At 45.2% G+C, this 23,042-nt stretch overlaps 1 protein-coding gene and 1 pseudogene across 12 annotated transcripts in view; one reads left to right on the top strand and one right to left on the bottom strand.

Moving 5' to 3' along the window:
* The window catches only part of cacna2d2a (calcium channel, voltage-dependent, alpha 2/delta subunit 2a), a 226,498-nt gene that overhangs the window by 49,785 nt on the left and 153,671 nt on the right, over nt 1–23,042 (top strand). For all 12 annotated transcript variants that reach the window (XM_061833800.1, XM_061833801.1, XM_061833799.1 and 9 more), the window contains one exon: nt 4,283–4,364. In XM_061833800.1, the coding sequence (XP_061689784.1) occupies nt 4,283–4,364 (82 nt within the window). The remainder of the gene's footprint in view (nt 1–4,282; nt 4,365–23,042) is intronic.
* Nucleotides 18,903–19,021, bottom strand: LOC133508173 (5S ribosomal RNA; annotated as a pseudogene).

Here is a 23,042-nt window from a genome sequence, read left to right as displayed (position 1 = left end):
GCTGTATAAATACATTTTTTTTTAAATAAAGATGGCAAAATTGTACTATGGGGGGGGGGGGAGAAAACCCTAAATATATTTAAAAAAAATTGAAATAACGTTGGCATGAAAGCAGAGGGACGTGGATGGGGGCGTTCTGCATGGTTTACGAAGTCACCTCAGATGATGAGTCCAGTTGCATGGCAAAAACTTCAAATCGAGCAAGAACATCAATTTTAAAATATGATAATAATGCGGATGCTCGTGTGTCAGCTAAATTCATAACCGCAAGTTCCTCTTAACAGGAACTCCTTTCACGCAACTTTTGAGAATGTACAACTGTTCCCTACAGATAACCTAAAAACATTTTTACATTTTATTTTATTTTTTTTTTTTATCATTTCCTTTTTTAAAGAACTTCTCTAATTGTGACAGCGTAGTGGTCGAGCGGTTAGCGCATCTGCCCCACTGTTCTGAGGTTCCGGGTTTGCTTCTCGATCTAAGTTCGGCGTCACCAAACGCAAGACCTCAAGGTCAGTGCAATTTGGGGAAATAAAAAAGGGACATGCACGTCCGCCTCGAGGTTCTGGGTTCGAATCTCGGCTCTGGTCTTTCCAAAGGTGCAATGGCTTCCTCCGACGTGTTGAAAAACCTTCATAATGGGTTCATTTAAGATTATGAAATGGAATCGGTGTGAACGCTTCCTTGCTTAGATGTGGCCTGCGATCGGCTGGCGACCAGTGCCGGGTGCCCGTCGCCGTGCAGCCTCTTGCCCGTCGTCGAGCGGGTTTAGGCTCCAGTTCACCAGTGAGGATACGCTTGCCAGATGGACGGATAAATAATAAATGTGATTTGTCTGCGCGCAATTTTGGGCCCCCTTCCCACCTGATGCGCCTCCCCGGGCCCCGCCCGGCCGTAACGAAGCCTCCCCGCATCCTCTGGCGCTTTGTTGTTGAGACGATCAAGGTGACTTTGAAGGCGGCGTCACTTAGCATTCACCGGTGATTAACACCAAACTGCTGCGAAAGCTGCCGTCCGTCGATTTGACCGCCCGAGTCCCCGCGTAATCATCAAAACAAAAACAAAAAAAGCCCCAAATGGGGTGAGAAGAATTGTTCCCGCATTTCGTTGGTGTTCTTGTTGAAGAGCATCCGTTGGATGTTTCAGCAGATGTGACCACTCATAGGGATTAAAACCCCCTGAGACTTATGAAGGAAAAAGCAACAATGATGTTGTGGATGTCAATATGTCGTTCGATCTTCTGAAGTCGCTCCTCCATTTTGTTGTCTTGGCTCAAGAGCCCAGTTGCAATTTAATGCCCGTTTCCATGTACAGTACATTTCGAGTGACAGATCCCAAAAGGACATGCGCAGATGAACGAATTGCACATAAAAAAAAAAAAAAACTCCACAAGCGACAATACTGAAGTAAACGTCTATTAAATGTAACATAACAGTAACAGTTTAGTTGACCTGGACTTAAATGATGTCAAGCGCAACATTATGCCGTTGTGACACCGGCCGTTGTCCGCAGCAGTTTCCCTCATGAAAGGGTGGACACATTTCTCATGAAGTATATTTACACTTTGTGATGTTTTTTTTTTTTACATATATTTTTTTTATATTTTCTAGTGATGCGAGTGCTACTATGACTACACAAATGAATCACTGAAATTCCATTTTAGTGAAACTTGGCGCTGTGCTCAAAGCTTGGACTTTTTTTTATTTTTAGTCCTATACAATATATTTCTTCAAGTTTAATTTAAAAACACAGTTCTGTTGTATTTAACTTTAAAAGGCACTTAGAAGCAGAAACGAATCTCTTATAGATCTGACAAATTCCAAAGAATGTTGTGAACAAACCTGTTCCCCGCCCCCAAAAAAAAGACATTGGAAATGTAAACTTTCTTATAAAAAAAAAAACATGAAAAAAGTGAACACATAGATTTGTTTGTAGATTATTACATTATACAGTACGCGTTTAAAGTGCCGAAAAATGTGCAGAGACTGGTTGCTAACTGTGTAGTACTCCCGATTTTTCCCCATTTGAGCGCCTTGGTCTGCATGAGCGGCCATCTGCCGCCGTTCAGACTTACTTAGTTCCGTCGACTTGGGCCATTTCCAGGACTGCAGCTTGCAGTTAGCGATGCCTGCACCTAAAAAAGTATACCGTCTCTGGATGCCACAATTTACAGCTCAGTGCCGTTTTTTTAAATTCCCGACTGTCACGTATTTTGTGTACTGACACGAGACCAAGCGAGGCGGTGACGTAACGGACCAGCCCTTGAGACCGTCTGTGGCGTCAGCGCCGAGGAACCTGTTAGCTTGTAAGCTAGCTGGCGGCTCGCCCCTTTGTCGGTGGGAGACGGTCCAGCCACTGGAGGCTTTTAAACCCATTTATTTTTGTGGCTCAAACATGTCAGGATGTGTAAGCGTTTTTTTTTTTTTTCCTGTGGGAAAATTTAACAAGTGTGTACTCTGGCGGGTCATGTTTTAGCCTTTGCTCGATTCAGTACGTCGGTTGTACCTTTTCTCTTGTCTGGTAGAAATTTGACATTTCAAACTGAAATTTGTCTCCACTATCGCACAAACAAAACCAAAAAAGTTGCTGTCACACTCTGCGTTGGGAACAGGGGAGCATAGTTTGGAGAATTTTTGAAATTGGAAATTTTCCATTGAACGCAATTAACTCAAAGGGGAACAAAACAGAAATGTGGGAAATTTGAGCGTTGTCTTTTAACGGGGAACTTAAATATGACTGGATAAAATAGGTTTTGGCAAAAACGTTTTCCCGCGTTAGCCTTCACGCGGATCAGCTGCTCTGAAATCATCTCGTGAGCGTCTCGATTCGTTAAGTCATTTGTTACTCGCTGCGAGATGCGCGCCGGCGATCGCCGTGCCTTTGATCTACTAATTCCAAATTTGGCTTCCGTCTGATGGGGATCAGCTCCCCGCTCCCCGCTCGGGGTGCGTTTCTGTCCGACCCGAGCAGTTTTACTGCAGAGTTGCTGATCGCAGCCCGTCCTGCCGGCGCTGGCCAGATATGTGCCCGCATAAGCGGGCGGCTGGGGAGGGTTGCCGGTGCTGATGACAGGCCCGTGCATTAGCAGATAAGAAGGTCAAGGGACCGACCGGTGGTGGGGCACCAAGCACTTGGGTGTCTTTCATTCCAGCAAGTGCTCTCTCACAAGCTGATGTGGGCTTTTCCTCCCAACGCATTCAAGCAGCCGTTTTGAAAGTGTTTGCTGCGTATCCCCTGAGGACTTCAGGTAGGCGCAACGGCTCGGGGGGGGAAAAAAAAAAAAAACCCCAAACAAAACGAAACAAAAAATCGTTTCTTTTAAACCGCCACAAAATCTTTTTGTCAGAAAGACGAGCTGCAGCTGTCAAATTTTTGTAGAGTAGTATTCCTCCTGCGATCCGTTGTGTAGTTGGGTAAAAATGTATTAGGGTTATCATTTCCCAGTTTGGTGAAGGTTGTGATCACGTTCCACTGCAGTATTAGTAACTTTGAGTGTGAATGGCTTTAAATAGTAGCAGGGCCTCCCCTGGTGAGTGACGTGGGTGTCACCGAATGACTTTGCTTGACTTGTGGGCATCAGCAGCTCGTGTTTTTGCATTTTTAATTTGTTAAAAACGATATTAGATATGCTGAAGTGCTACTGGCGACACGGTGGATCAGCTGGAAAAGCCTCTGCTCGCGTCACTGTTTCCAGGACTTTACAAAAAAACGAAATCAAAATCAATGAATGTTAATAAATTTGGCGTGACGATTCGGTTTCGGGGTGGCACGGTGGATCAGCTGGTCAAGTGTTGCCATCCCAGTTCTGAGGTCCCGGGTTCAATCCCGGACTGAGCGGCTAAGAAAACGGATGGATGGATTTTGCGGTACTCTTTTGCAAAAGTCGGATTAATTTGATATTCGATTAGTTGTCGGAGTAAATGTTAAAACTCTGTTCTAGATGGTCCGATGGTATGAGTGCAAGTCCGAATGGTCATTTGCTCGCGGTCTCCCGTCCAGAGTCAGCCGAGATACGTTCCTTGACCCGAATAAGGACCGAGCGTGTGGAATACGGTGTATGGAATTTTAAATTTGAAGTAAAATGCTAATTCAGAAAAAGGAAACCCGATGCCGCGTTCTGGATATGTCACAAATGCGGACCCCGGCGGCGGAGACGCGTCCTGGCTCGTACGAGGCCCGCCCCTGCTCGCCTCCAGCCAGAAAAAACAAAACCAGCCAAACGATCTGCTCAGGTGCTAATGCGACTTGATTGGCATTGAAAATGTCCCGTCTTGTTTTCCAGAATGATTCACTGGGCCGCACGCATCGAGAAGGAGCTGGAGAAAGTTCTCCAGCACGTCACCGGGACTCAGCAAATGAAATCGGTGAGTCGACGTCACCTCCGCGCACACCCGGATGACCGACCGTGTACGTGCGAGAGAAAAGTGTTATTTGAGTTAATATGGCTGCCTCCTCGCGTGGCAGATGTCGGGATTGACGCAATTTCAACGTGTTTTGACCCTGCTTGCCGGCTTTGAAATGTGATCCAAACGTTTCATCTTGAGTCCTGAACGTGAGCCGCTCGTGCTTAGGCTCAGCGACATTGACGGGTTGAGTTGCCTGCGAGGGAACTGGTGGCGAGGTTAAGGGCCGTTCCCGCACGGACAAGGCGGAGTGCAAGGAAAACGTCACCGAACGCACGTGACTCCACGGTCGCGTTTTCGGTCGACTTTCTCGGCTACGTCAGCTGCTAACTGGATCACTTCCTTCTTTGTTCCCCGTTTTTTTTTCTTTTCTTCTCACAGGTTAAAATCTGGTTAAATGCGTGGCAAGTATATTTGGTTTTCGTCCATTGCGGGAAGAGTTTGTGGTCCATTCCGGTCCCACCGCTCAGATCTTTTAGACCACAGGTGTCAAACTCAAGGCCAGCGGGCCAGATCTGACCCACCGCATGATTTTACGTGGCCCGGGAAGGCAAACAATACGGGTCGACTTTCATGATTTTTGTCCAAATCTGTACCAAAATTTCAAGTTGTCATATCATCAATTATAACGTTGAGATATTACAAGCATTTTTCACTTCATTTCACATGCAAATATAATGAGAAGGTTAAAGATTTTTATGGTTTCATAGTCGTGACGTTCTCTGAGGGGAACCGTAAGTAAAATGTGGCCGGCGACAAAAATGAGTTTGATGCCCATTTTAGACAATTGTGGCAGTGGATTGACCACAATAATCCAAGACTCTCAGGAACCGCAACGTAATCTAGCTACAGTAAAAAAAAAAAAAAAAAAAATGCATTAAAAAAATCAGCCTTATTTTAAATTACGGAAAACAGTAATCAATTGACGTTGCATCATTTATTTTACAAATTAGTAAATAAAAACATATACGAAAGTTCATTTCAAACTTATCTAACACACAATAATTAAGTAAATAAAAATTAACTTATATAGATATATAAAATTAAACAAAAATGCACCAGTAATGTGGTTGTGTGTGCACACTGAAAATCCCCCGCCAACTTCCACTAACAACCCAGGCTAAACTTAACTCCTCCCCAACAAAGAGAGCGTGTATCTCGGTCGAGATGCATCAAGTCAACATACTTCCTTGAGACCGATTCTAGTTTAGACAGGTGTTTGTCATCATCTTGTGGCATTATGGAAAGCCCTTTTTTTTGGGGGGGGGGGTGAAAAGCTGTGGATGAGTTTAGAAAATAAATAGATTGGTGGATTTGACGATGGGGGGGGGGGGGGTTTCCCCTCTACCGAGAACTAATACACAAGTATTTGAACAAACATAGCATTTAATTACATCCACAGGTCTTGAGCTGGTCCCAGACTCTGAAAGTAGACTTTCTAGTGCTGTGACATAACATAAATTTCTCCGCAAGTCAGATTACGGCCTGATCTATCGATTTGATGCTAACGCAGTAGCAAAGTCATAAATTCTCAAACAGAAATCTAAAACAAGCCCATGAAAAAAAAAACCAAGTACGCCAGAGTGCAAAACGGAGCGGTAGTCTGTCTTACTGAGAACTGTGGTTGTGCTTTGCAGGGCTGTACAGCTGCTCTGCATCATAATGTTTTGATATTTGGGTCACCTCATAAAAATGATGTACTCTGCATACGCCCTTGGGGCAATTCGGTTTACACCTTCTTATTTCTTTTTACGTGCAATCCGGACTCCACTTCGCTAACTCTGACACTCAAACTCACCCGGCGATGTCACAGCAGTGCGACGCTCCGTCGGAATTTGCGCGTTTGGCGCCACCTTCAAGGGCGACCCGACCTTCTGCGGCGAGATCACTGGCGTCGCTTTTGCCATCAGTTCCGGGAAATGTCCACATAAATAGATGACGAGTCCAAGCACCGAAAGCTGTCAAGCCCCTTTTAGACGAAAATGTATCCCAACAGGTGGCCCCGTCACTCATTGGTGAGATTGGTGTCAGTGATGAATGAGGAAGTCTTCGCTAATGTGGGTCACAATCGAGTGGGTCGACGGGATCTTTGAGGATTGGAGTCGTGAGGAAGATCGCGGACCGTGCGACAGCGTGGCTTGACTCTCTCTTTTGTAGGCTTGGAATTATAGGGAGTCCCCGGTCTACGACTGAGATCCTTTTCTACAGTAGCGACTTAATTCTAATTTCCACTGAAGTCGGATTCCACCATTAAAGTCAGAATTTACGTCAAGAGACTTTGTATCAAAAGCGAATACATTGAAATGAACAAGATGACGTACTTGGCATTACTGCTGAGAGGTGGATGGAGGAGGAGAAGAAGAAGGGGAGGCGGTGCTTAGCTACTGCAAAGGAACCCGGTCCTCAGTCCTCAGTCCTCTCCATCTCCACAAGTATCAGAGAACCTCGTTTTGCGGAAACCTTCACGTGCGCTAAAATACATCCGGGCTTTGTCTTTAATAATTGTGACCGCGGTCGACCGACTGACGCCTTGGCGGTTTTGGTGTCTATCCTTTCTCCAATCTTTTTAGAAATCTTGAGCTTGGTTTCCGTGCTAATAGATTTTCTTTTGGCTGCAGAAGCAGTGCTCAAAGACACTGCTTTCTTCTTTGGGGCCAAAATGTCTAAAAAGGAAGGGGAAAAATGCAAAGATACTCCCGGCGCACAAACACGGACAAGCGTTAGCCAGACAAAATGGCGGACGGGCGTTGTAAAGTTGAACCGTCGTAGGTCGAGACCGTCTTAACATGATCACTCTCCGTAGTTTCTTAATAATTAAGGCCAAGACTTGAGTTCCCATACACTAAACTAGCATAATCGTTCCTATTTCAAGATCATTTTATAGTTTTGTCAAAGTTTGGGACTTGTCTGTTTTTTTCCTTGGAGTTTTCCAGTTTCGCAATGGAATGAAAGACCTCGATTTAAAGACTTGTTCAACAAGCCCCCATCCCCCCACCCCCCCAATATTGGCCAAATTTATATTAACTTAGGATAACTAGGATGGCTCTTTTAACTTAGAATACGCTCAATGATGATCAGAAACAACAACAAAATAATTTTACTAAAATGACAAAAGTCCTTGTGTGTGAACCCTACATACAATATTTATATTTTAAAAAAATGTCTACATTTTTCGATGCCTTTTGTGGGTTCAGCGTTTTATCACCTGGCAGTACTAAAATGCTGTCATGAGCTGCTGTGACTTATTTACGATGTACACGATTATTTCCAGTATTTGAAAATACACGGGGGGAGCAAGTTTGCACAGTGACGCAAGAATATTGGTTCACTAGTTGTCATACGTACACTTTTTCCATTTGATTGTTTTACACGTATGTTTTCATGGTCATTTACTGCAATTATGACTTCCCGACAGCGGTTAACGGTCGACTGCGAGGCATCAATATGCGCAGTTAGCCGAGGTTGCTTTTATTCCAGACTTGTGATTAGCCAAAATGAAAACAGTTTTGTGTTTGTGTGTCATTTTTCTTCCAATTTCGACAAAATACCAGCTTTCATATGGATCTGATTTTGCCGTCATGACACAAAATTCTTTGCTTCTGGTTCTCACGCAGTGAGAGGGTGAAAATGAAACATTTCAAAAAGAAACCATTTTGTTTGATGTAGTGTTGTTGTCCGCCACCGCAAAAATAAATGAGTGAATATCTCTTTACGTGTATCATTAAAAACTGGGCATTTTTATCTTTGCAAAGAGACGCCGCCATCTTGGATTGGCTCTCATCGGATGTCCGCCGTTGTACCCAATGAAGAGTCAGTTATGTGTCGTGAGAACTTTATGAAACGACGTACAAAAAGGAGACAACGTTGGGAGCGTGAGGATAGATGAGGTTCGTGGACGTCTGTCGAAATGTAGGAGGCGAGATTTTCGGAGCGCCTGCGGAGTACGGCTGACAAATAAGCGGAACGTGCAGGCATTTTCCAAAATTGTATTTATTTCGTTTGTTTACAGGGTGTAAAGATGGAAAGAATGATGGAGGGCAATTTTTGTGAGCTGCCGCATTTAAAACGGGAGCACGCGGGTGCCGTTTATAGTCATCGTCCGCCACATTATCCCGCGTTTGGGGTGCGATGAGAGGCGGCGTCGGACGGCAGCCATTGTCGCCACATCCCCGGGCTCGTTCTGAGCAGTTTTAATAGACGCCCACACATACGCACGTTGTCGTATGTATATAACGCACCGTATTTATGCAGTCACATCTGTGACGAATGCCTCGTTATTCTCCATGTTTATTTGTTATTATGCGGTAGCCGCATTTTAGTTTTTCCCTGCTGCTTAATATGAGGAATTTATAGACCCTGATGCGGCATCCTTAAGTTCCCGCGCAATGACCGTTGCGCTCATCCTCTGCGATTTTGTAAATGGTTATTTTTTTGGGGGGGGTCAGGGAATTTATGCATTTGTGAAATAATCACACGAGGCTGCGTGGCCTCGTTGTCCCTGGCTTGCGTTGTCAGAACAACCGCTCTCAAATCTACGCATCCCATAATAATCGCGGCAATCAGACCTTTGCGTACGGCACCTTTCATGCAAAGTGCATCAAAAAACGAGTGATTAAAAAAAAAAAAAAAAAAAAATGTCCCAAGGGGCCACACACGACGTTTCTCCACATTCATTCCTTGTGAGAAGCAGTTAGTATAAAAAAAAAAAAAAAAAGAGGATTAAAAGACATAACATGGCTGATTAGACATGGGTCTGGCCTTGTGGGTCTCGCAGCGGTAACACCCCTAATATTCATATACCGTAAAGTGAACACCGGTAGAATACTGAAGGAAGCCTGTGGATTAGGAGGAATTTCAGGATCTGGATGGACCTTTAGCAGCGAGCATCTGCTAAAATCCCACTTAAGCAGAACTCATTTCAACCTAATCAGATGACATTCGACAGAGATGGAAGTGTCGCAATGTCTTCAAAGGAATTCCGTTTTGCATAGCAGTTCAACCATCGTTCACCGTTTTATTTTATTTTTTGACTGTTGTCGTGCAATATACCAAAATGTTAACAGGCAGATCATATAGACGAGCGAGCGACAGCAGGCTGGCGATTACGCTCCTGTCGTCATCGATTTATGACTCGTCGAGGCTATTAAGATTATGCAAGCGGCTGTGGCCCGATGGCACGTGTGTCTTCGAAACAATCACTCACAGCTGCGTGTCTTAACAATCGGGCACTTGTGCAGTCAAAAGATCGTACTGTCAAAGCTGAGCGGCATCGCAGTCGCAAAGTTGCGGCGTCGAGGCCATCGCGCTGGAAGATGACGCGTGCCCTAACAATCGCCAGAGTCTCGCCGTGAAAATGTTACTTTTACGCCGCAAAGAGGAGATCCGTGTTCAATCATGAATGAAAATAATCCATCCATCCATTTTCTTAGCCGCTTATCCTCACAAGGGCCGCGGGGACTGCTGGAGCCTATCCCAGCTCTCAACGGGCAGGAGGCGGGGCACACCCTGACCCTGAACTGGTCGCCAGCCAATCGCAGGGCACATCGAGACAAACACGATCACACCTGGGGGGAATTCAGAGAATGCGAGTTCTTGGGATGTGGGAGGAAACCGGAGTGCCCGGAGAAAACCCACACAGGTGAAGGGAGATCGTGCAAAACACCACACAGGCGGCTCCAGGATTGAACCCGGGACCTCGGCACTGTGAGGCCAACGCTTTACCAGCTGAGCCACCCACCGTGCTGCCCCGAATGACAGTCATAAAATGGAAATACAATTCTCATTTTTGTATTTTCAGACAGAATAATCTTTTTGTAGCTTTTTTTGACACAAATTGGGGGGAACCCTCATGACGTTACGTTTGTACCGGCGTGCTTTTGCGCGCCAGCAACTGTTTTTAGTGCCGTGTAAATTTCAAATCATCCAGTACGACAGGTGGCGATCATGTGCTGGCGCTAAAAAAAAAAATGAAAAAAAAAAAAAATGCATCGTGAAGGGGGAAAAAACGTGGAACGGAAGGAAACGTATGAAAAGAACGTTTGCAAATCCAAGTAATCTCCAGGAAAAATGAAACTTTACATATATACAAGCCAGTGTAATTAAGGCGAATAATTGAGATTGCTGCAATATATGGAAAAGCCCTCAGCTCAAACCCCGCGTGCTGAAAATTTGTCAAGTGGGGGGGCCTCCAAACCCCCCCCCACAGCCCCTCCATTTTTTTTTTCTTGCTTCCCATGACACACACACACACACACAGAGAGAAGGCGGTAATGCAATAGCACTTAATGGCTCTTGGTTTGACTCCATCTTGGAGGAGATTAATGTTTAATTTCATAGATATTTTGTGTCTCGGCATCACTTGCCCTTCACGCCGGTCTCTGTGTGGTCAGGTTGTTGCCTGCAGGTTTAGCTCACCCCCCTTTTTCACGCCGCCCATCAGAAATGTGCGGCACGGCAGGGCGGGTAGGGCAGTTTTGCGGAACCTACGTTTTAAAAGAGCCTTCGGTTTCGATCAAGTTTTTAAATTGCAGGGTTGACTTGACTTCCCAGTCGAAGACGTTACGTGGCCATGCTTGTAACTCAAAGCAGCTTTCCCCACTGAAATGAGTAGAAATGCCATCAATGAAGTCTAGCCCGCCCAAAAAAATATTTTTTTTTTGATCGGGAAAATGTTACTGTGCAGTATTTTATTGCATAACTCAAATGTAGCATGATAAAAGTATGACGTAAAGAAAGTTTGTCCGTCGTGATTGTTCAATGGGCATTGTGCTGCCTCCTCGAGGCACAGAAGGGCCTTGAAGGCGTTTACGATAACCGAAAAGCTGCCACGCAGAGGGCGAACACACCTTGATTGTAATTTTGCAGAAGTAAAAGCCACCGAAAACAAACAGATATATCTGAAATGCAATCCAGGTCTTGCTTTAAATGTACCAGATCCTTGCCCCCCTTTTCATAAAGAAACTGATGGTTAAAAGCTCGAGGTTGGTATTTGTTTCTTGATTGAATGGCCCCCGCTCTCTCGTGGACAGTTTACAGGAACAGCCAACGGCTCCTCCTCTTGTTCCCCTTCCTGCTGTGAGAAGTTGGCTTTACATGGTTGCGAAGCGGCGCTACAGAACAGAACCCGGGCCTCCTCCCGCTCTCCCCCCTTTGCTCCTCAGACGTTACACAAGAGCAACTTTGATCTGGATGAGTGCAAACTGCGATAGATGCGGGGCCCTCTCAGCTTTCAGTCCTAAGTAGCCTTCGCCGTGGAGGAAATGCTCGTCTGAGGTTACCTCGTGGTCTCAGTTTGAAGATTGATTTTTACGGTCAGTTGCTAACATTGACATGATGCCAGAAACAGTTCTTTGCCGTGCAGATCGTCGTAATCCACAGAGGTTGAATTGACTCATTGGTTTGTTGTAGTTTTCTGAAAATGTTTTGGGACTTGGGCTAGTGATCCAAAAAGTGTGCTTCTGGTCCCACTGTGGGAATCCAGGCTCTCCCGAGTGGTTCTTAGAAGAATCACGGTCCGAGTATTCATTTCAATGGGAAACGTTGGATCGAACGCTTCGGTTTGTGAACTGTAATTGTAATTCGCCGTACATGATTCGGTGGTTCACTTATTTATTTGAGCTTCTGCGCACGAAGCAGTTCTAATCATGATGAGCAACATAATTAAACCGATTCCACGGTCCTCTTCCATCTGGACCCTCCGTAACCCGGTGACCGGCACGGGGGATCGTCAGTGTCACGAGAGCTTCGACGTGGTCTGTTTCCGAAGCGTGTTTAATTTGCACGGGACCCTCGCGTCGCCCCCCCCCCCGAACACTCGCCGGTGCCAGCTTTAGCCTTCGCTGGTGCGCTTGTGCCAAACGCCGAGCAAAACTAAACGGACACCGGAGGCCCATAAAAGCAGCAGAAAGCCCGAACGTTAAGCGGCGTGAGAGCTGGTCGGCGTCACACTCCCCGAGGCTGACGTGACATGAGAACACGAGACTTCACAAGCGCAAACGCTTTATATTTTTTCTGCCCTTTTATTGGTTTTGTGACACCACCGACGGTTACAAGGATTCCTCCGCCAGCGTCTCGATATGAATGCATCTACCAGCAAAGTGCGTTCAGATATTTCTGGGTTGGGATTCGAGACGCTTCCCTCAAATTAATATACGGGACGGGCTGAGGGGTGGGGGGGGGGAATATATTAAATATAGTAACCAATTTTCCCGTGTTTGTATTACTTCTTTTGAATTCACTGCTAGCACGCCGACAACATTGTGCAAATACAGCGGAACCTCGGGTTTTCGCGGTTTATCCCTTCCTGAAAGTCTGATTTAAAAGCGCCATTGTATGATAGCCAAAGCAAATTTTCCCAAGAAATCATGCAAACATTGTAAATTCCACTCATCGGTTCCAGGCACCCAAAAAATGCAATAACATCCCCGAACCAGAACACTTTTTATAAGGAGTAAAAAAAATGTTAAATTCAGAAGAGTATAAAATACAGCAAACACAGCAAAATTATTAAGGAACTAGATAAATGACCGTTTTCATACAATTTCAGAGTTTGCTGAGAGCTTTCTTGAATTCTAATGTCTCTCACCTTCCTCACCAAACTTTCTAGAGTACTCAACAGAGGCCACATTGCAAGCTTTTACGAACAACTCGTGGCAAAAAAAAAAAAAAAAAAAAAAAAACAAGCCTCTCGGTCTGCTCGGCCACACTCGGACAAGTTGAGCTTCTGTGTTTTTTTTTTTCTTTTTCTTACAGCGAGCGAATTGTTGATTTTTTTAATTGATGTGTTTTGTCTGTGAGAGTTTGGGGTCTCTAAGGGTCCCCCCCCTCCCCCACCGTCCCACTCTACCTCCCCGAATTGAGCCAGCCTGGGATTGATTGGTCACACTTGTGAATAAAATTTAATTGTCTTGCTTCAGTGGTGGGTGGCTTTGTAATAACAAAATAAATAAGAAATAAACCCAAGAAAAGCGTTTGCTCACGTGGTCGGTGTCAGCCCCCGACATCCTTTCCCGTTCTCCGGCTCGCTCTTCACTTTTTTTTTTTTTTCTTCCGCCTTGTCTCCTCTTTCCGCCCCGCGCCGCCCTCCGTTCTTCTTTCTCCTCCCCACCTTTTTTCCTTTGGCTCGGAACTGGACCGGCGCTTCATCTCCGCCTCCGGGCCCTTTCCCGGGGCTCTTTTTTTTTTTTTTTTGCTTGATCGGATTTATGCTCCGGCGCTACAATTGCTGCGTTACAAATATACTCACTCATGTGCGGCGTGTGCTTATTCTCGCACAAATATGTGGCCTTGTTTGGTTTATGTAACATTTTTATTTTCATTTCGCCGGGAGATTGAAAAGACACATTTTTGGCCAGAGATTTCATGCGTCACATTCGCATTGACATGATGTGGGGGGGGGGGGAAACAAAACATTTTGATGAATGCATCTGTCAGATTTAAGCCTTTTTTTTTCATAATACAGTACAGCCTCTTATTTTTGTCCACCAAAACATGACATATATTAAATATTGCAAGACCAGAAACACTTGTAGCTGTAAGTGCTACATCGGCTTTTGCCGCGGCAATCTGGATTCGCACGCTCTGTAATTACATTTCGCCAAAGTCCAAACTGGAGCCGCCATCATGCATGACGCCGAGCAAAAATATCCGTGTCACGGCCCAAAGAACCGGCGTGACCGCAAACATCAGAACAGGCCTAAAAGAGAGAGAACGTACGAAGAGTAGCAGAATATACACTAGAAGTTACGAGAAGAAAGCAGACAATATGATGAAGTCAGCATTTTTTTATGCCAGCTGTACTACAAAATCAGTGCCAAATATGATTTTTTTTTTGTGAGCGTGATGGCCCGAGGCGACGCTAATGGGATAAAACGGGGCATGCGGCTTTTAAAATGCGGGGGATAAAAGAAAGCACGTGGCCGTATAGACAAAAGTATTTTCGCTTGTGGAAGTACCGCTTGATACGTAGCGGCTCAAACAATTAATTAGTCACATATTGCCATAGTTCCTCATTGCTAAGCGGAAGCTAACACCAGGCACTGAGGTTTGACGGGCACGTATGCGCCATCGCACTCGCAAATCTCCACAGTCGAGCGCGAAAAAAATCACGCGCGTAAAATTTATGAGTAGAAATACATAGATATTGAAAGACGACGCTTATTTTGTGTAGTCTTGACCGATGTTCGCGCACTTGTCGTACACTCAGCGCGCATGAAAACCGATCCAGCGCCGTTAACTACAGCCTGACGTCTTTTTTAACACGGAAGTGCCTTCTATTTCCTAGTTTGCCTGACACCGCCCCCCTCCACTCTTAAAGGGGTACACTCATAATTACAAACAGAACACAGACCCGCAACTTTATACCTGCGGGCACGACTGGTGGACCACACCCGTAACTTTATATCTGCGGGCATGACTGACCACACCCCTACATTTTTTCCAATGTGAGTGACTGTAACACTCATTTGTTTATGCTACAAAAGTCACTGGAGAGCTGCTTGTCGTTCACGTTTAGCCGTAGTTTGATAACTGCACAAAAAGTAGGATTATGCAAATTGGCGTCACTTTTTTTAAACAGAGGTGCGGCTCGCTCATAGACGCACTTTCAGAAATCGGCAACCTGTAGAACCCTAATTTTTGTCGCGGGCCACTGTATACTTGCGTTTTCCCTCAGAAGACCCTTATAGCTGTAAAATCATCTCATCATATTTACACGTGAAATTTATGAACTAGTTTTGGAATCAAAAATCAATGGTAATGGGTTTTTCCAACTATTGTTGTTTGGTAACACAAAAATGGTTGTAATATCTCAACGTTATCATTTATGAGAGGATAAGTGGAAATGTTGGTACAGATTTGAACAAAAGAAATCGTGGGAGTCGATACACGTGATGAGCCTCCGCGGGCCACATAAAATCATGCGGCGGGCTGGACCTGGCCCCCGGACCTTGAGTTTGACACTTTAGAAAATTTTCAGTTTTGTACTTTGGCAGGCACTCTACAGAGCCTACGAGTGATACTCGAGGAATGCGTCCGTTTTCCCAAGATGTCCCTTTTAAAAATGAAATTGCGAATCCCACCCGTGGGGGGCGCCCTGCGGAGCGACAAACAATCCTTCTGACGAGAAGACAGCAAGCACTTACCTGATTAACGTAGTCACAGATAATGAAAGGTCTTTGCAGCAGTGGGTCGTTCTTGCCCGTGCCGCTGTGTTGTGCTATTTTAATAATGGCTTTCATTTTTTTACAGAGTTCAATAGCGAAGCACCTCCAAAGACGCACTGCTGATTATATGCTTACCGCACAAAACCCATTATTGATAGTTTCGGGCTCGGCTACGGACCCGCTAATTGGCAAAACATCTAAAAGCCGCAGAGCTTTTTCATTAAGAATTCTGGCACAAAGACGCTTCGCTTTTGCCGTCACGGGTTCCAACGCGGCTGGTCCGGCGCTGACGACGTGTCGCTCCAAACAAACGGCGGCGTTCATTGGACAAATTGAACTCGCTCGGCGTGACTTCGGCATTGACGTCACATTTGAGCGGAACTGTAGAAAAACAACACGATTATTCTCCCGAAAACGTTGAATATTCCAGGAAGGTCAATGATGGGTAAAAGTAGCGTCAAGTAGAGTTAAAATGTAATTTTATTACGGCCGTACGCTGGCAGAATCTGCTTAAAGTCGGCATTGTGGATGTAGTCTTTGCCTGCAGGCGGCTTAGCTTCCATTGTCGTGCCGATGTCACGTCGGCGTGTGCAAGTGAGGGGGAGAAAAAAAAAAAAAAAAAACCCCAAAAAAACCTGGAGAGTCTTTCAATTGACTGTTGCAACACTCCGACAGCGCCGAGGCTTCCTGTGCCTTGCGTCGCCGCTTTCCACCATTTTAGATTACAGAACAGTTCAGGTACCAGCATTCTTTTTTTAAATTGTATTTTATTCATTTTTTTGTTTGGGGGGAAAAAAAAAAACAGGTAAGAAAATCAATGGTACATTTTGATGAGATATTTCATTTCATTTCATTCTTAGTGCCCTGCGACTGACTGGCAACCAGTTCAGGGCGTCGTCCGCCTTCGAGCCCAAAATTTGCTGGGGTAGGCCCCAGCAGTCCCGCGACCCTTTTCAGGATAAGCGGCTTGGAAAATTGGGGGGGGGGGGGGGGGAATCACAAAAAGGAAATCAATATTTGTATTTGGCACAGTGCAGATACTTGCGTGCCTGAAATGCTTGATTTAGAAAATGTGGCTGAAAAAATACTTGACAATTGAAAAATAAGTTAATTGGCGGGGTTGAGTGGCTAAGATAACGGATGGATTTTTAGTAGTAGCATAGTAGTAATAGTAATAATAGTAGTAGTATTTGTTGTATTGAATACTAGCTGAAAAGATCAATGGATTTCGGCAAAGGTTAATGTGTAGCCGAATACGCTTCCGCGTTCATGAGAACAGATCCAGCAATGATTTGTATGCGTCCAGACTTCTACGCGTTGAAACTTTTCCGTGTAAATCTCGACGACTTACTCACCAGATCCACGTGTAGATCCAGTCGTCCAATGACAAGCGGAAGCAGGGTAATAGTCCAATTTCTTATCGGCGAAAACATCAACTTCGGCATTAAATACGGGTCCTCTATGCCAAGTGTTTCTCATTTTTCCACGTACAGTCGTTTATTATCACCTTCTAAATGTTTAACGGTATCGGACAAAACTCTGGGCGTCGTGCTATAAGACGTTTTTTCACGTCGTCTCCAATCGACTTAGCATTAAGAATATTTTGTTTGTCCGACACGTGATTTGATGACGTTAAAGGATTTTTAAAAAAAATCATACCCAAAAAGTTAATTTACACTCATTGTATCTGCTATGCTTTATGTAAGTCGCGAGGTAGGTATTCGAGAGAGCTACTTGGTATTTTAAATAATATTTAGGAAGTTCTTTTACCATAGCTACTTACATTTTTTCTCGGGGACAACTATCATTTCTACACGTTTCTCGGGATTTTTTTGTGCGGAGGATTTGAAATGTCACGGTCGGGGGCCGGGAAACTCTCGCCACCTCTGGAATGACCCATAAGTTGCGGGTGGGGGGGTGGGGGTGGATCTGGGGGTACCGGTGTGACTGTTACAATAAGTGTGTGCCCCCTCGCGTGTGTTTGCGCCAACTGTGGACCGTCAGCTCATTTCACACGCTGGCACACATCAAAGAGGGTCGGAATGAACCTCGCACGGCCACTCGAAATTCCAGCCGCAATTTGGCCGCCGTGCTGACATTCATATTGAAATGAAACAGATGGAGTTTTGCCCCCCCCCCGTTCCTTTGCTGCGGGAAGATCAAACTTCAAACGACTGGAAATAAAAGTGTGGAGAGAGAGAGAGGGACGGGGGAAAGTGTTTGCAGGTGGTGAGGTTGAGTGTCATCACGAGTTATGCGGAGGTGTTTATGCGTGCCGGTATCATCTTTTTTTTTTTTCCCATTTTTAATTTTTTTTTTCCTCCTGATTAAAGCGGGTTAAGTGGCATATTACGTTTTTGCCCTCTTGCAAGTCGGCTCCAGCTCTGCGGGATGAGACGACACCGCGCGAGGGCCGGGCGAATAATAAATGTTAACGATTAATTTTGAGTAACCCCCCCCCCCCCCACACACACACACACACACACGCCCCAGGATAGTTTTTTAATTTATTTTATTCGGGGGGTACGGAGCCCCTAAAGGGACATTGAGGAGAGAAAAAAAAAAACACATTGGGAAAAAAAACTTTTTTCTCATTGTAATGAGTAAGTTACTCATTGTAATGAGAAATGAGAACCAAAAACGTACTCATTACAATGAGAAACCTACTCATTGTAATGAGTAACATACTCATTACAATGAGGAAAAACAAGTAAGTTTTTTTCAATACATTTTTTTTTTCAATGTCCCTTTAGGGGCTCCGTAGGGGGGCTTCCGTAGTAAAAAAAAAAGTTGCCCTCACTTCCAAGGTAGCAACTTTCCTTCCCCTCCAGCAAGATTTTTTTTTTAAAAAGTCTTTCATTCTTCAGAAACAGAATTATTTTCACGATGTTTTGACATGAAAGGCGATCGCCGAGTAAAACGTGCTCAACTCGCTTTTCACGTCATATTCCAAAAATGTGCAAGCAAATCTGACTTTTTTTTTTTTCCAAACGCTTATCGCCCATCTATACATCAGCGTCACACATATCACGGGTTTGTCTGTTTACGACGGAGTTCAATTCCCATGGTGCTCGCGTCGCCCGAACGCTAAACGGAACTTTTTCCGAGGGATGCGTTCTGGACATTAGCCGTCGTGACTATCGCTAACGTTTTTGCACTAACTGACCAGTGAAGTAGACTACCGACGCGAAATACGGTCGTCTTCCTTTCCTTTCGGCTTGTCCCGTTAGGGGTCGCCACAGCGTGTCATCTTAGATGAACGCGTATTTTGTTTGGCACAGTTTGACGTCGGATGCCCTTCGTGACGCAACCCCTCTGCATTTTAGCCGGGGAAAGAATCTTACAGCGCCTGGCATTCCCAGGCGCTCTCCCATCCAAGTACTAACCAGGGCCAAACCCGCTTAACTTCCGAGATCTGACGAGATCGGGCGTTCTCAGGGTAGCGCGGCCGTAAGCCGACACCAAATACGGTAATAAGTATAATTACCATTTTAAGCTAACACTAACCATTTGTATTGTTATAATTAGTTATTAGCCTCGTGTCATTCCTGCATCGCTTCACTCACCTAGCAAGGAAAAACAAGTGACAATGGATAGTCAGCAACCCCATGATTGTAGCTTTGTGCTAAGTTGAGTGTGTACATGGCGTCATTGTTTAACAACGGGACCACCGTACGTCGTTTTGAGGTTACAAACGGCGCACAGAGATCGAGTTTGCGCAGCAGAGTAAGAATATGTAGTCATGCAACACAAGAAGGCGCATTCGTTTATTGGCGATATTCTTCCATTTATTCAGAAGGTTTCCACACACAAGTATTTATGGAGTGTATTTTCCGCACTATAAGGCGCACCCAAAAGCCTTTAATTTTCTCAAAAGCCGACGGTGTGCCTTATAATCCGGTGTGCCTTATATATGGATCAATACTGAGCGTTTTGTGCGGCTCCATCGAATGGATGCATAAGGTAACCCCGGCCTCTAGTGTCGCGTCTATTCCATGCGCCTCATAATACGGTGCACCTTATATATTTGAAACGTTTTCAAATAGGCCATTCATTGAGGGTGAGCCTTATAATGTGGTGCGCCTTATACGTGAAAAATGTTTTTAAATAGGCCATTCATTGAGGGCGCGCCTTATAATGCGGCGCGCCTTATAGTGCGGAAAATACGGTACACACATTGATGAATCCACAAGTTAACTACATTTTGACGTTTTGAGATTTTTGCCGTAAAGATTGAACGTGATTGTTTAGCATTTACACTTTTTAACACACCTTACGCCACAAAATAATAGCTCATGATCATCTTTTTGAGACATCAGAGAATTGCGCTTTTGCTGATTTCGCGTCAGGTGTCAACAAACCATAAATGAATGGACATGAGTAAAATAATCTATTCATCATCTATATCACGTCATCTATTCTGTGCACCTTATATTGTGGTGCGCCTTATACATGAAACATGTTTTAAAATGCGCCATTAATTTAGGGTGCGCCTATAGTGCGGAAAATACGGTAATTCTGACTTTACTAGTGCATTAGCATAGCTGAGCGAGACAATGGTTTGTCGACTTCATGTAGCCACCACAGGGCTGGAACCCGAAGCTGTGACCCGAGGACGGGTCCACCTCGTTCAAGGTGGTACTCGTCTCCGGCGTGTCTGGATTTTAAGATATGCTGCGATACATTAACCAAAGTAAGAGTCCTCGGTTCATTCCTTTCTCTAATCGTCTCGCTGCATTGTCTTCAACCTGAAAATGTTCACGATTTCTCCTCGCGCCGGCGTCTCGTCGAGTTCTTTTGTATCGATCCCTTTTCAATTTGCGCCGCATAGTCGAGAGACTACGGAAGCCGTCATGCGGGCGAGCGGTGATGAAGAGCGCCGTGATGAACCCTGCGCTGATTGGAAGGCGTGCGTGGGGAAACGATCACAGACGCTGTATCTTTTATTTATTTTTTTTTTTTCAATATCCCTGCGCTGCCGGGAGGCGACGCTATCCAGTAGGCACATTCATATTTCATTAATATGCCTTTGCCTGTTCCTCCCTGATGGCCTTTTATTGTCTCCTCCAGACGTTGCGCAGCCATCCACTTACCTCACCTCGTCGTACTGTATTACTTGCAAACACGCTCGGCTGCGCTGCTATAAATAAATACTCTTTTTGTGTTGTAATTTAGCATACACTTGGTTAGGTTATTGCTTTAAATTTCGAGACGTTGGAGGGCTCCTCGCGTCGCTAATGCGCCCACATTACGATTCCTCCGTGTACGCGGAATAATGCGTCGTATTGACGTACACGCTGACATGCAAATTGCTTGTAGATTAAATCACGACTCTGCGACCGAGAGGACAGGTGGAGGGAATGTAACACCGGAGCAACAATATTACAGCATTTCATCACTCGTAATAACTGTCAGTGTGCAGCCATGTGTGGCGTTAGCGTGCGTGGGAGGGTTTTTATTTTATCGCATGTTCACCCTCGTATTGTTTTCTCCGCTGCTTTTCAATACAGACCCACGCAGTGGCAACACAATGGCAGAAAGAAGCCTTACGCAACCCTCCGGCCTGGGGGCGGCGCAACTCGAGTAGGTTCAATTTTGGGGGGGGGGGGGGGGGGTCATCTCGACTGCTAATCAAGGCCTAATTTTATCGCGAGCATCTGACCTCGCTGATTGTTTTCGGCTTTACGGCCAATTTCAAGCGACGCCGCTTCAGATTCGGGCTAAATGGGTCGTACTATATTTGTCAGGCGTGAAGAACAAATTCAGCGAAACAAAACGACGCGCTCGCTTGCTCGCGTTGGCAGCGCAAGACAAAGTGTTGATATTTAACGTAAAAATCACCTACCGGGAGATGGTATACTTTTTTTTGTTTGTTTTCTTTCACAAGTTAAAAAAAGAGACGCCTTTGTCAAAATATCCAAAGGATCAATAATAACCTTGCTGAACTTGGTCTGTCGGGGAAGTCGCTGTCACATGCAAACTTCTTCTGCGCGGCTAATGTGAGAATATGAGATTTGTTACCTTGGCGACCGGGGCAGCAATTTGCTGAGGCCCAAGTTTTGATCCCCCTCCCTCCCCCCAAAAAAGTTGAATCACTTCCATATGAAATAATAATGGAGCCTTGTTGTCTACGACCAGGACAAAGCACCTTTGGAACTTCCAATAACTAAAATATCTTTTGCTTAACACAATATGTCTTCAATCCTCGCCGTAATATTCCATGTTTAGGCTTCTATTGTGTTTACATATATGGGCAGCAAGGTGGAGCTACTGCTTAGAGCGTTGGCCTCACAGTTCTGAGGACCGGGGGTTCAAATCCCAGCCGCGGCTGCGTGGACTTTGCATGTTCTCCGGGTGCCTGCGTGGTTTTTCTCTGGGTGGGCACCCCAGTTTCCTACCACATCCCAAAAACATGCTACATTAATTGGACACGCTAAATTGCCCGTCGGCACAATGACAGGTGGGGTAAGCTCCAGCACTCCTGCGACCCTTTTGAGGATATGCGGATCGGAAAATGGATGTGTGTGTAGAGAGAGAGAGAGAATATTTAGCTTTTGTCCAAAGACAACAACCATAACAAAAAATTATTTTTTTCTAAACTACCCACCCATAGTTGTGCAAATTTTCGCAGCATACACAAGAAGATTGTGTAATCTGTTTTCTGGATTTGGTCACGTGACACAACGTAGTAGAGCGGGCAGCTAAAAAACTGAAGTGTGGGGTGTCTTTCCGCTGCCATTTTTTTCTGGAAATGAATCTCTTCAGGTTTTGTAATTGGCTACCAGTGGGAGCGACCCATTCTGTACTTGTTGCATAACAGTGTGATTGCCGAACATAATTATAATCCCCCCCAAACACACCAAATTTCCCATTCCGCGAGACGGTCCGGGTGAAGATGCAGAGCTACTTTCAAGAGACTTTAAAAACAGCCTTCTTAAAGGTCTTTTGACCTCACGTCGGTTCGACCGTGTGTGTCGTATCCGTAGCCTTTTCCTCCTAAACAAACAACACGACCGCCTTGAACCTTTCAACCCGGGACAGTAGCTTACCCGCTGTGTTCATCATCCAAAGTAAAGGACGCAGCGGTACTGCCGTCATCAAGACTGTCCTCGCTAATCCCATTCGACAGCGCGTGGCCCTCTCTCGCCACCTCGCACAAACACTTTTTCGCCATCGGAGGCCCGCTTGTAAACGTCGCCGCTATGAATAATTCACACGCACTCGGCTGAACCCGATCAAGGTGGGATTGTATTGTATTGTATTATATTGTGTACGTGTGCTTGTAATTCCTGGTCTGCAGAGTGGGGGGGGGGGGGGTATAAAGTGGTTTGTACTGGATTGGATTTGACAGATGCTCCTTCCAGGACATGATTGAAGTCTCTTTAAAGTAATGCAGACTCGACAATGAGACGCGAAGGACTCGGAGCGTGTTTGAGTTTGTGCGGTTTTGTGCCCGTTGGAAGACATGGCAGCCGCA

Source organism: Syngnathoides biaculeatus, chromosome 10 (genome assembly GCF_019802595.1).
Source record: "Syngnathoides biaculeatus isolate LvHL_M chromosome 10, ASM1980259v1, whole genome shotgun sequence".
Taxonomy (NCBI): Eukaryota; Metazoa; Chordata; class Actinopteri; order Syngnathiformes; family Syngnathidae; genus Syngnathoides; species Syngnathoides biaculeatus.
Note: the sequence above shows the minus strand (reverse complement) of the source record. Positions and strands in the feature narration are given on the sequence as shown.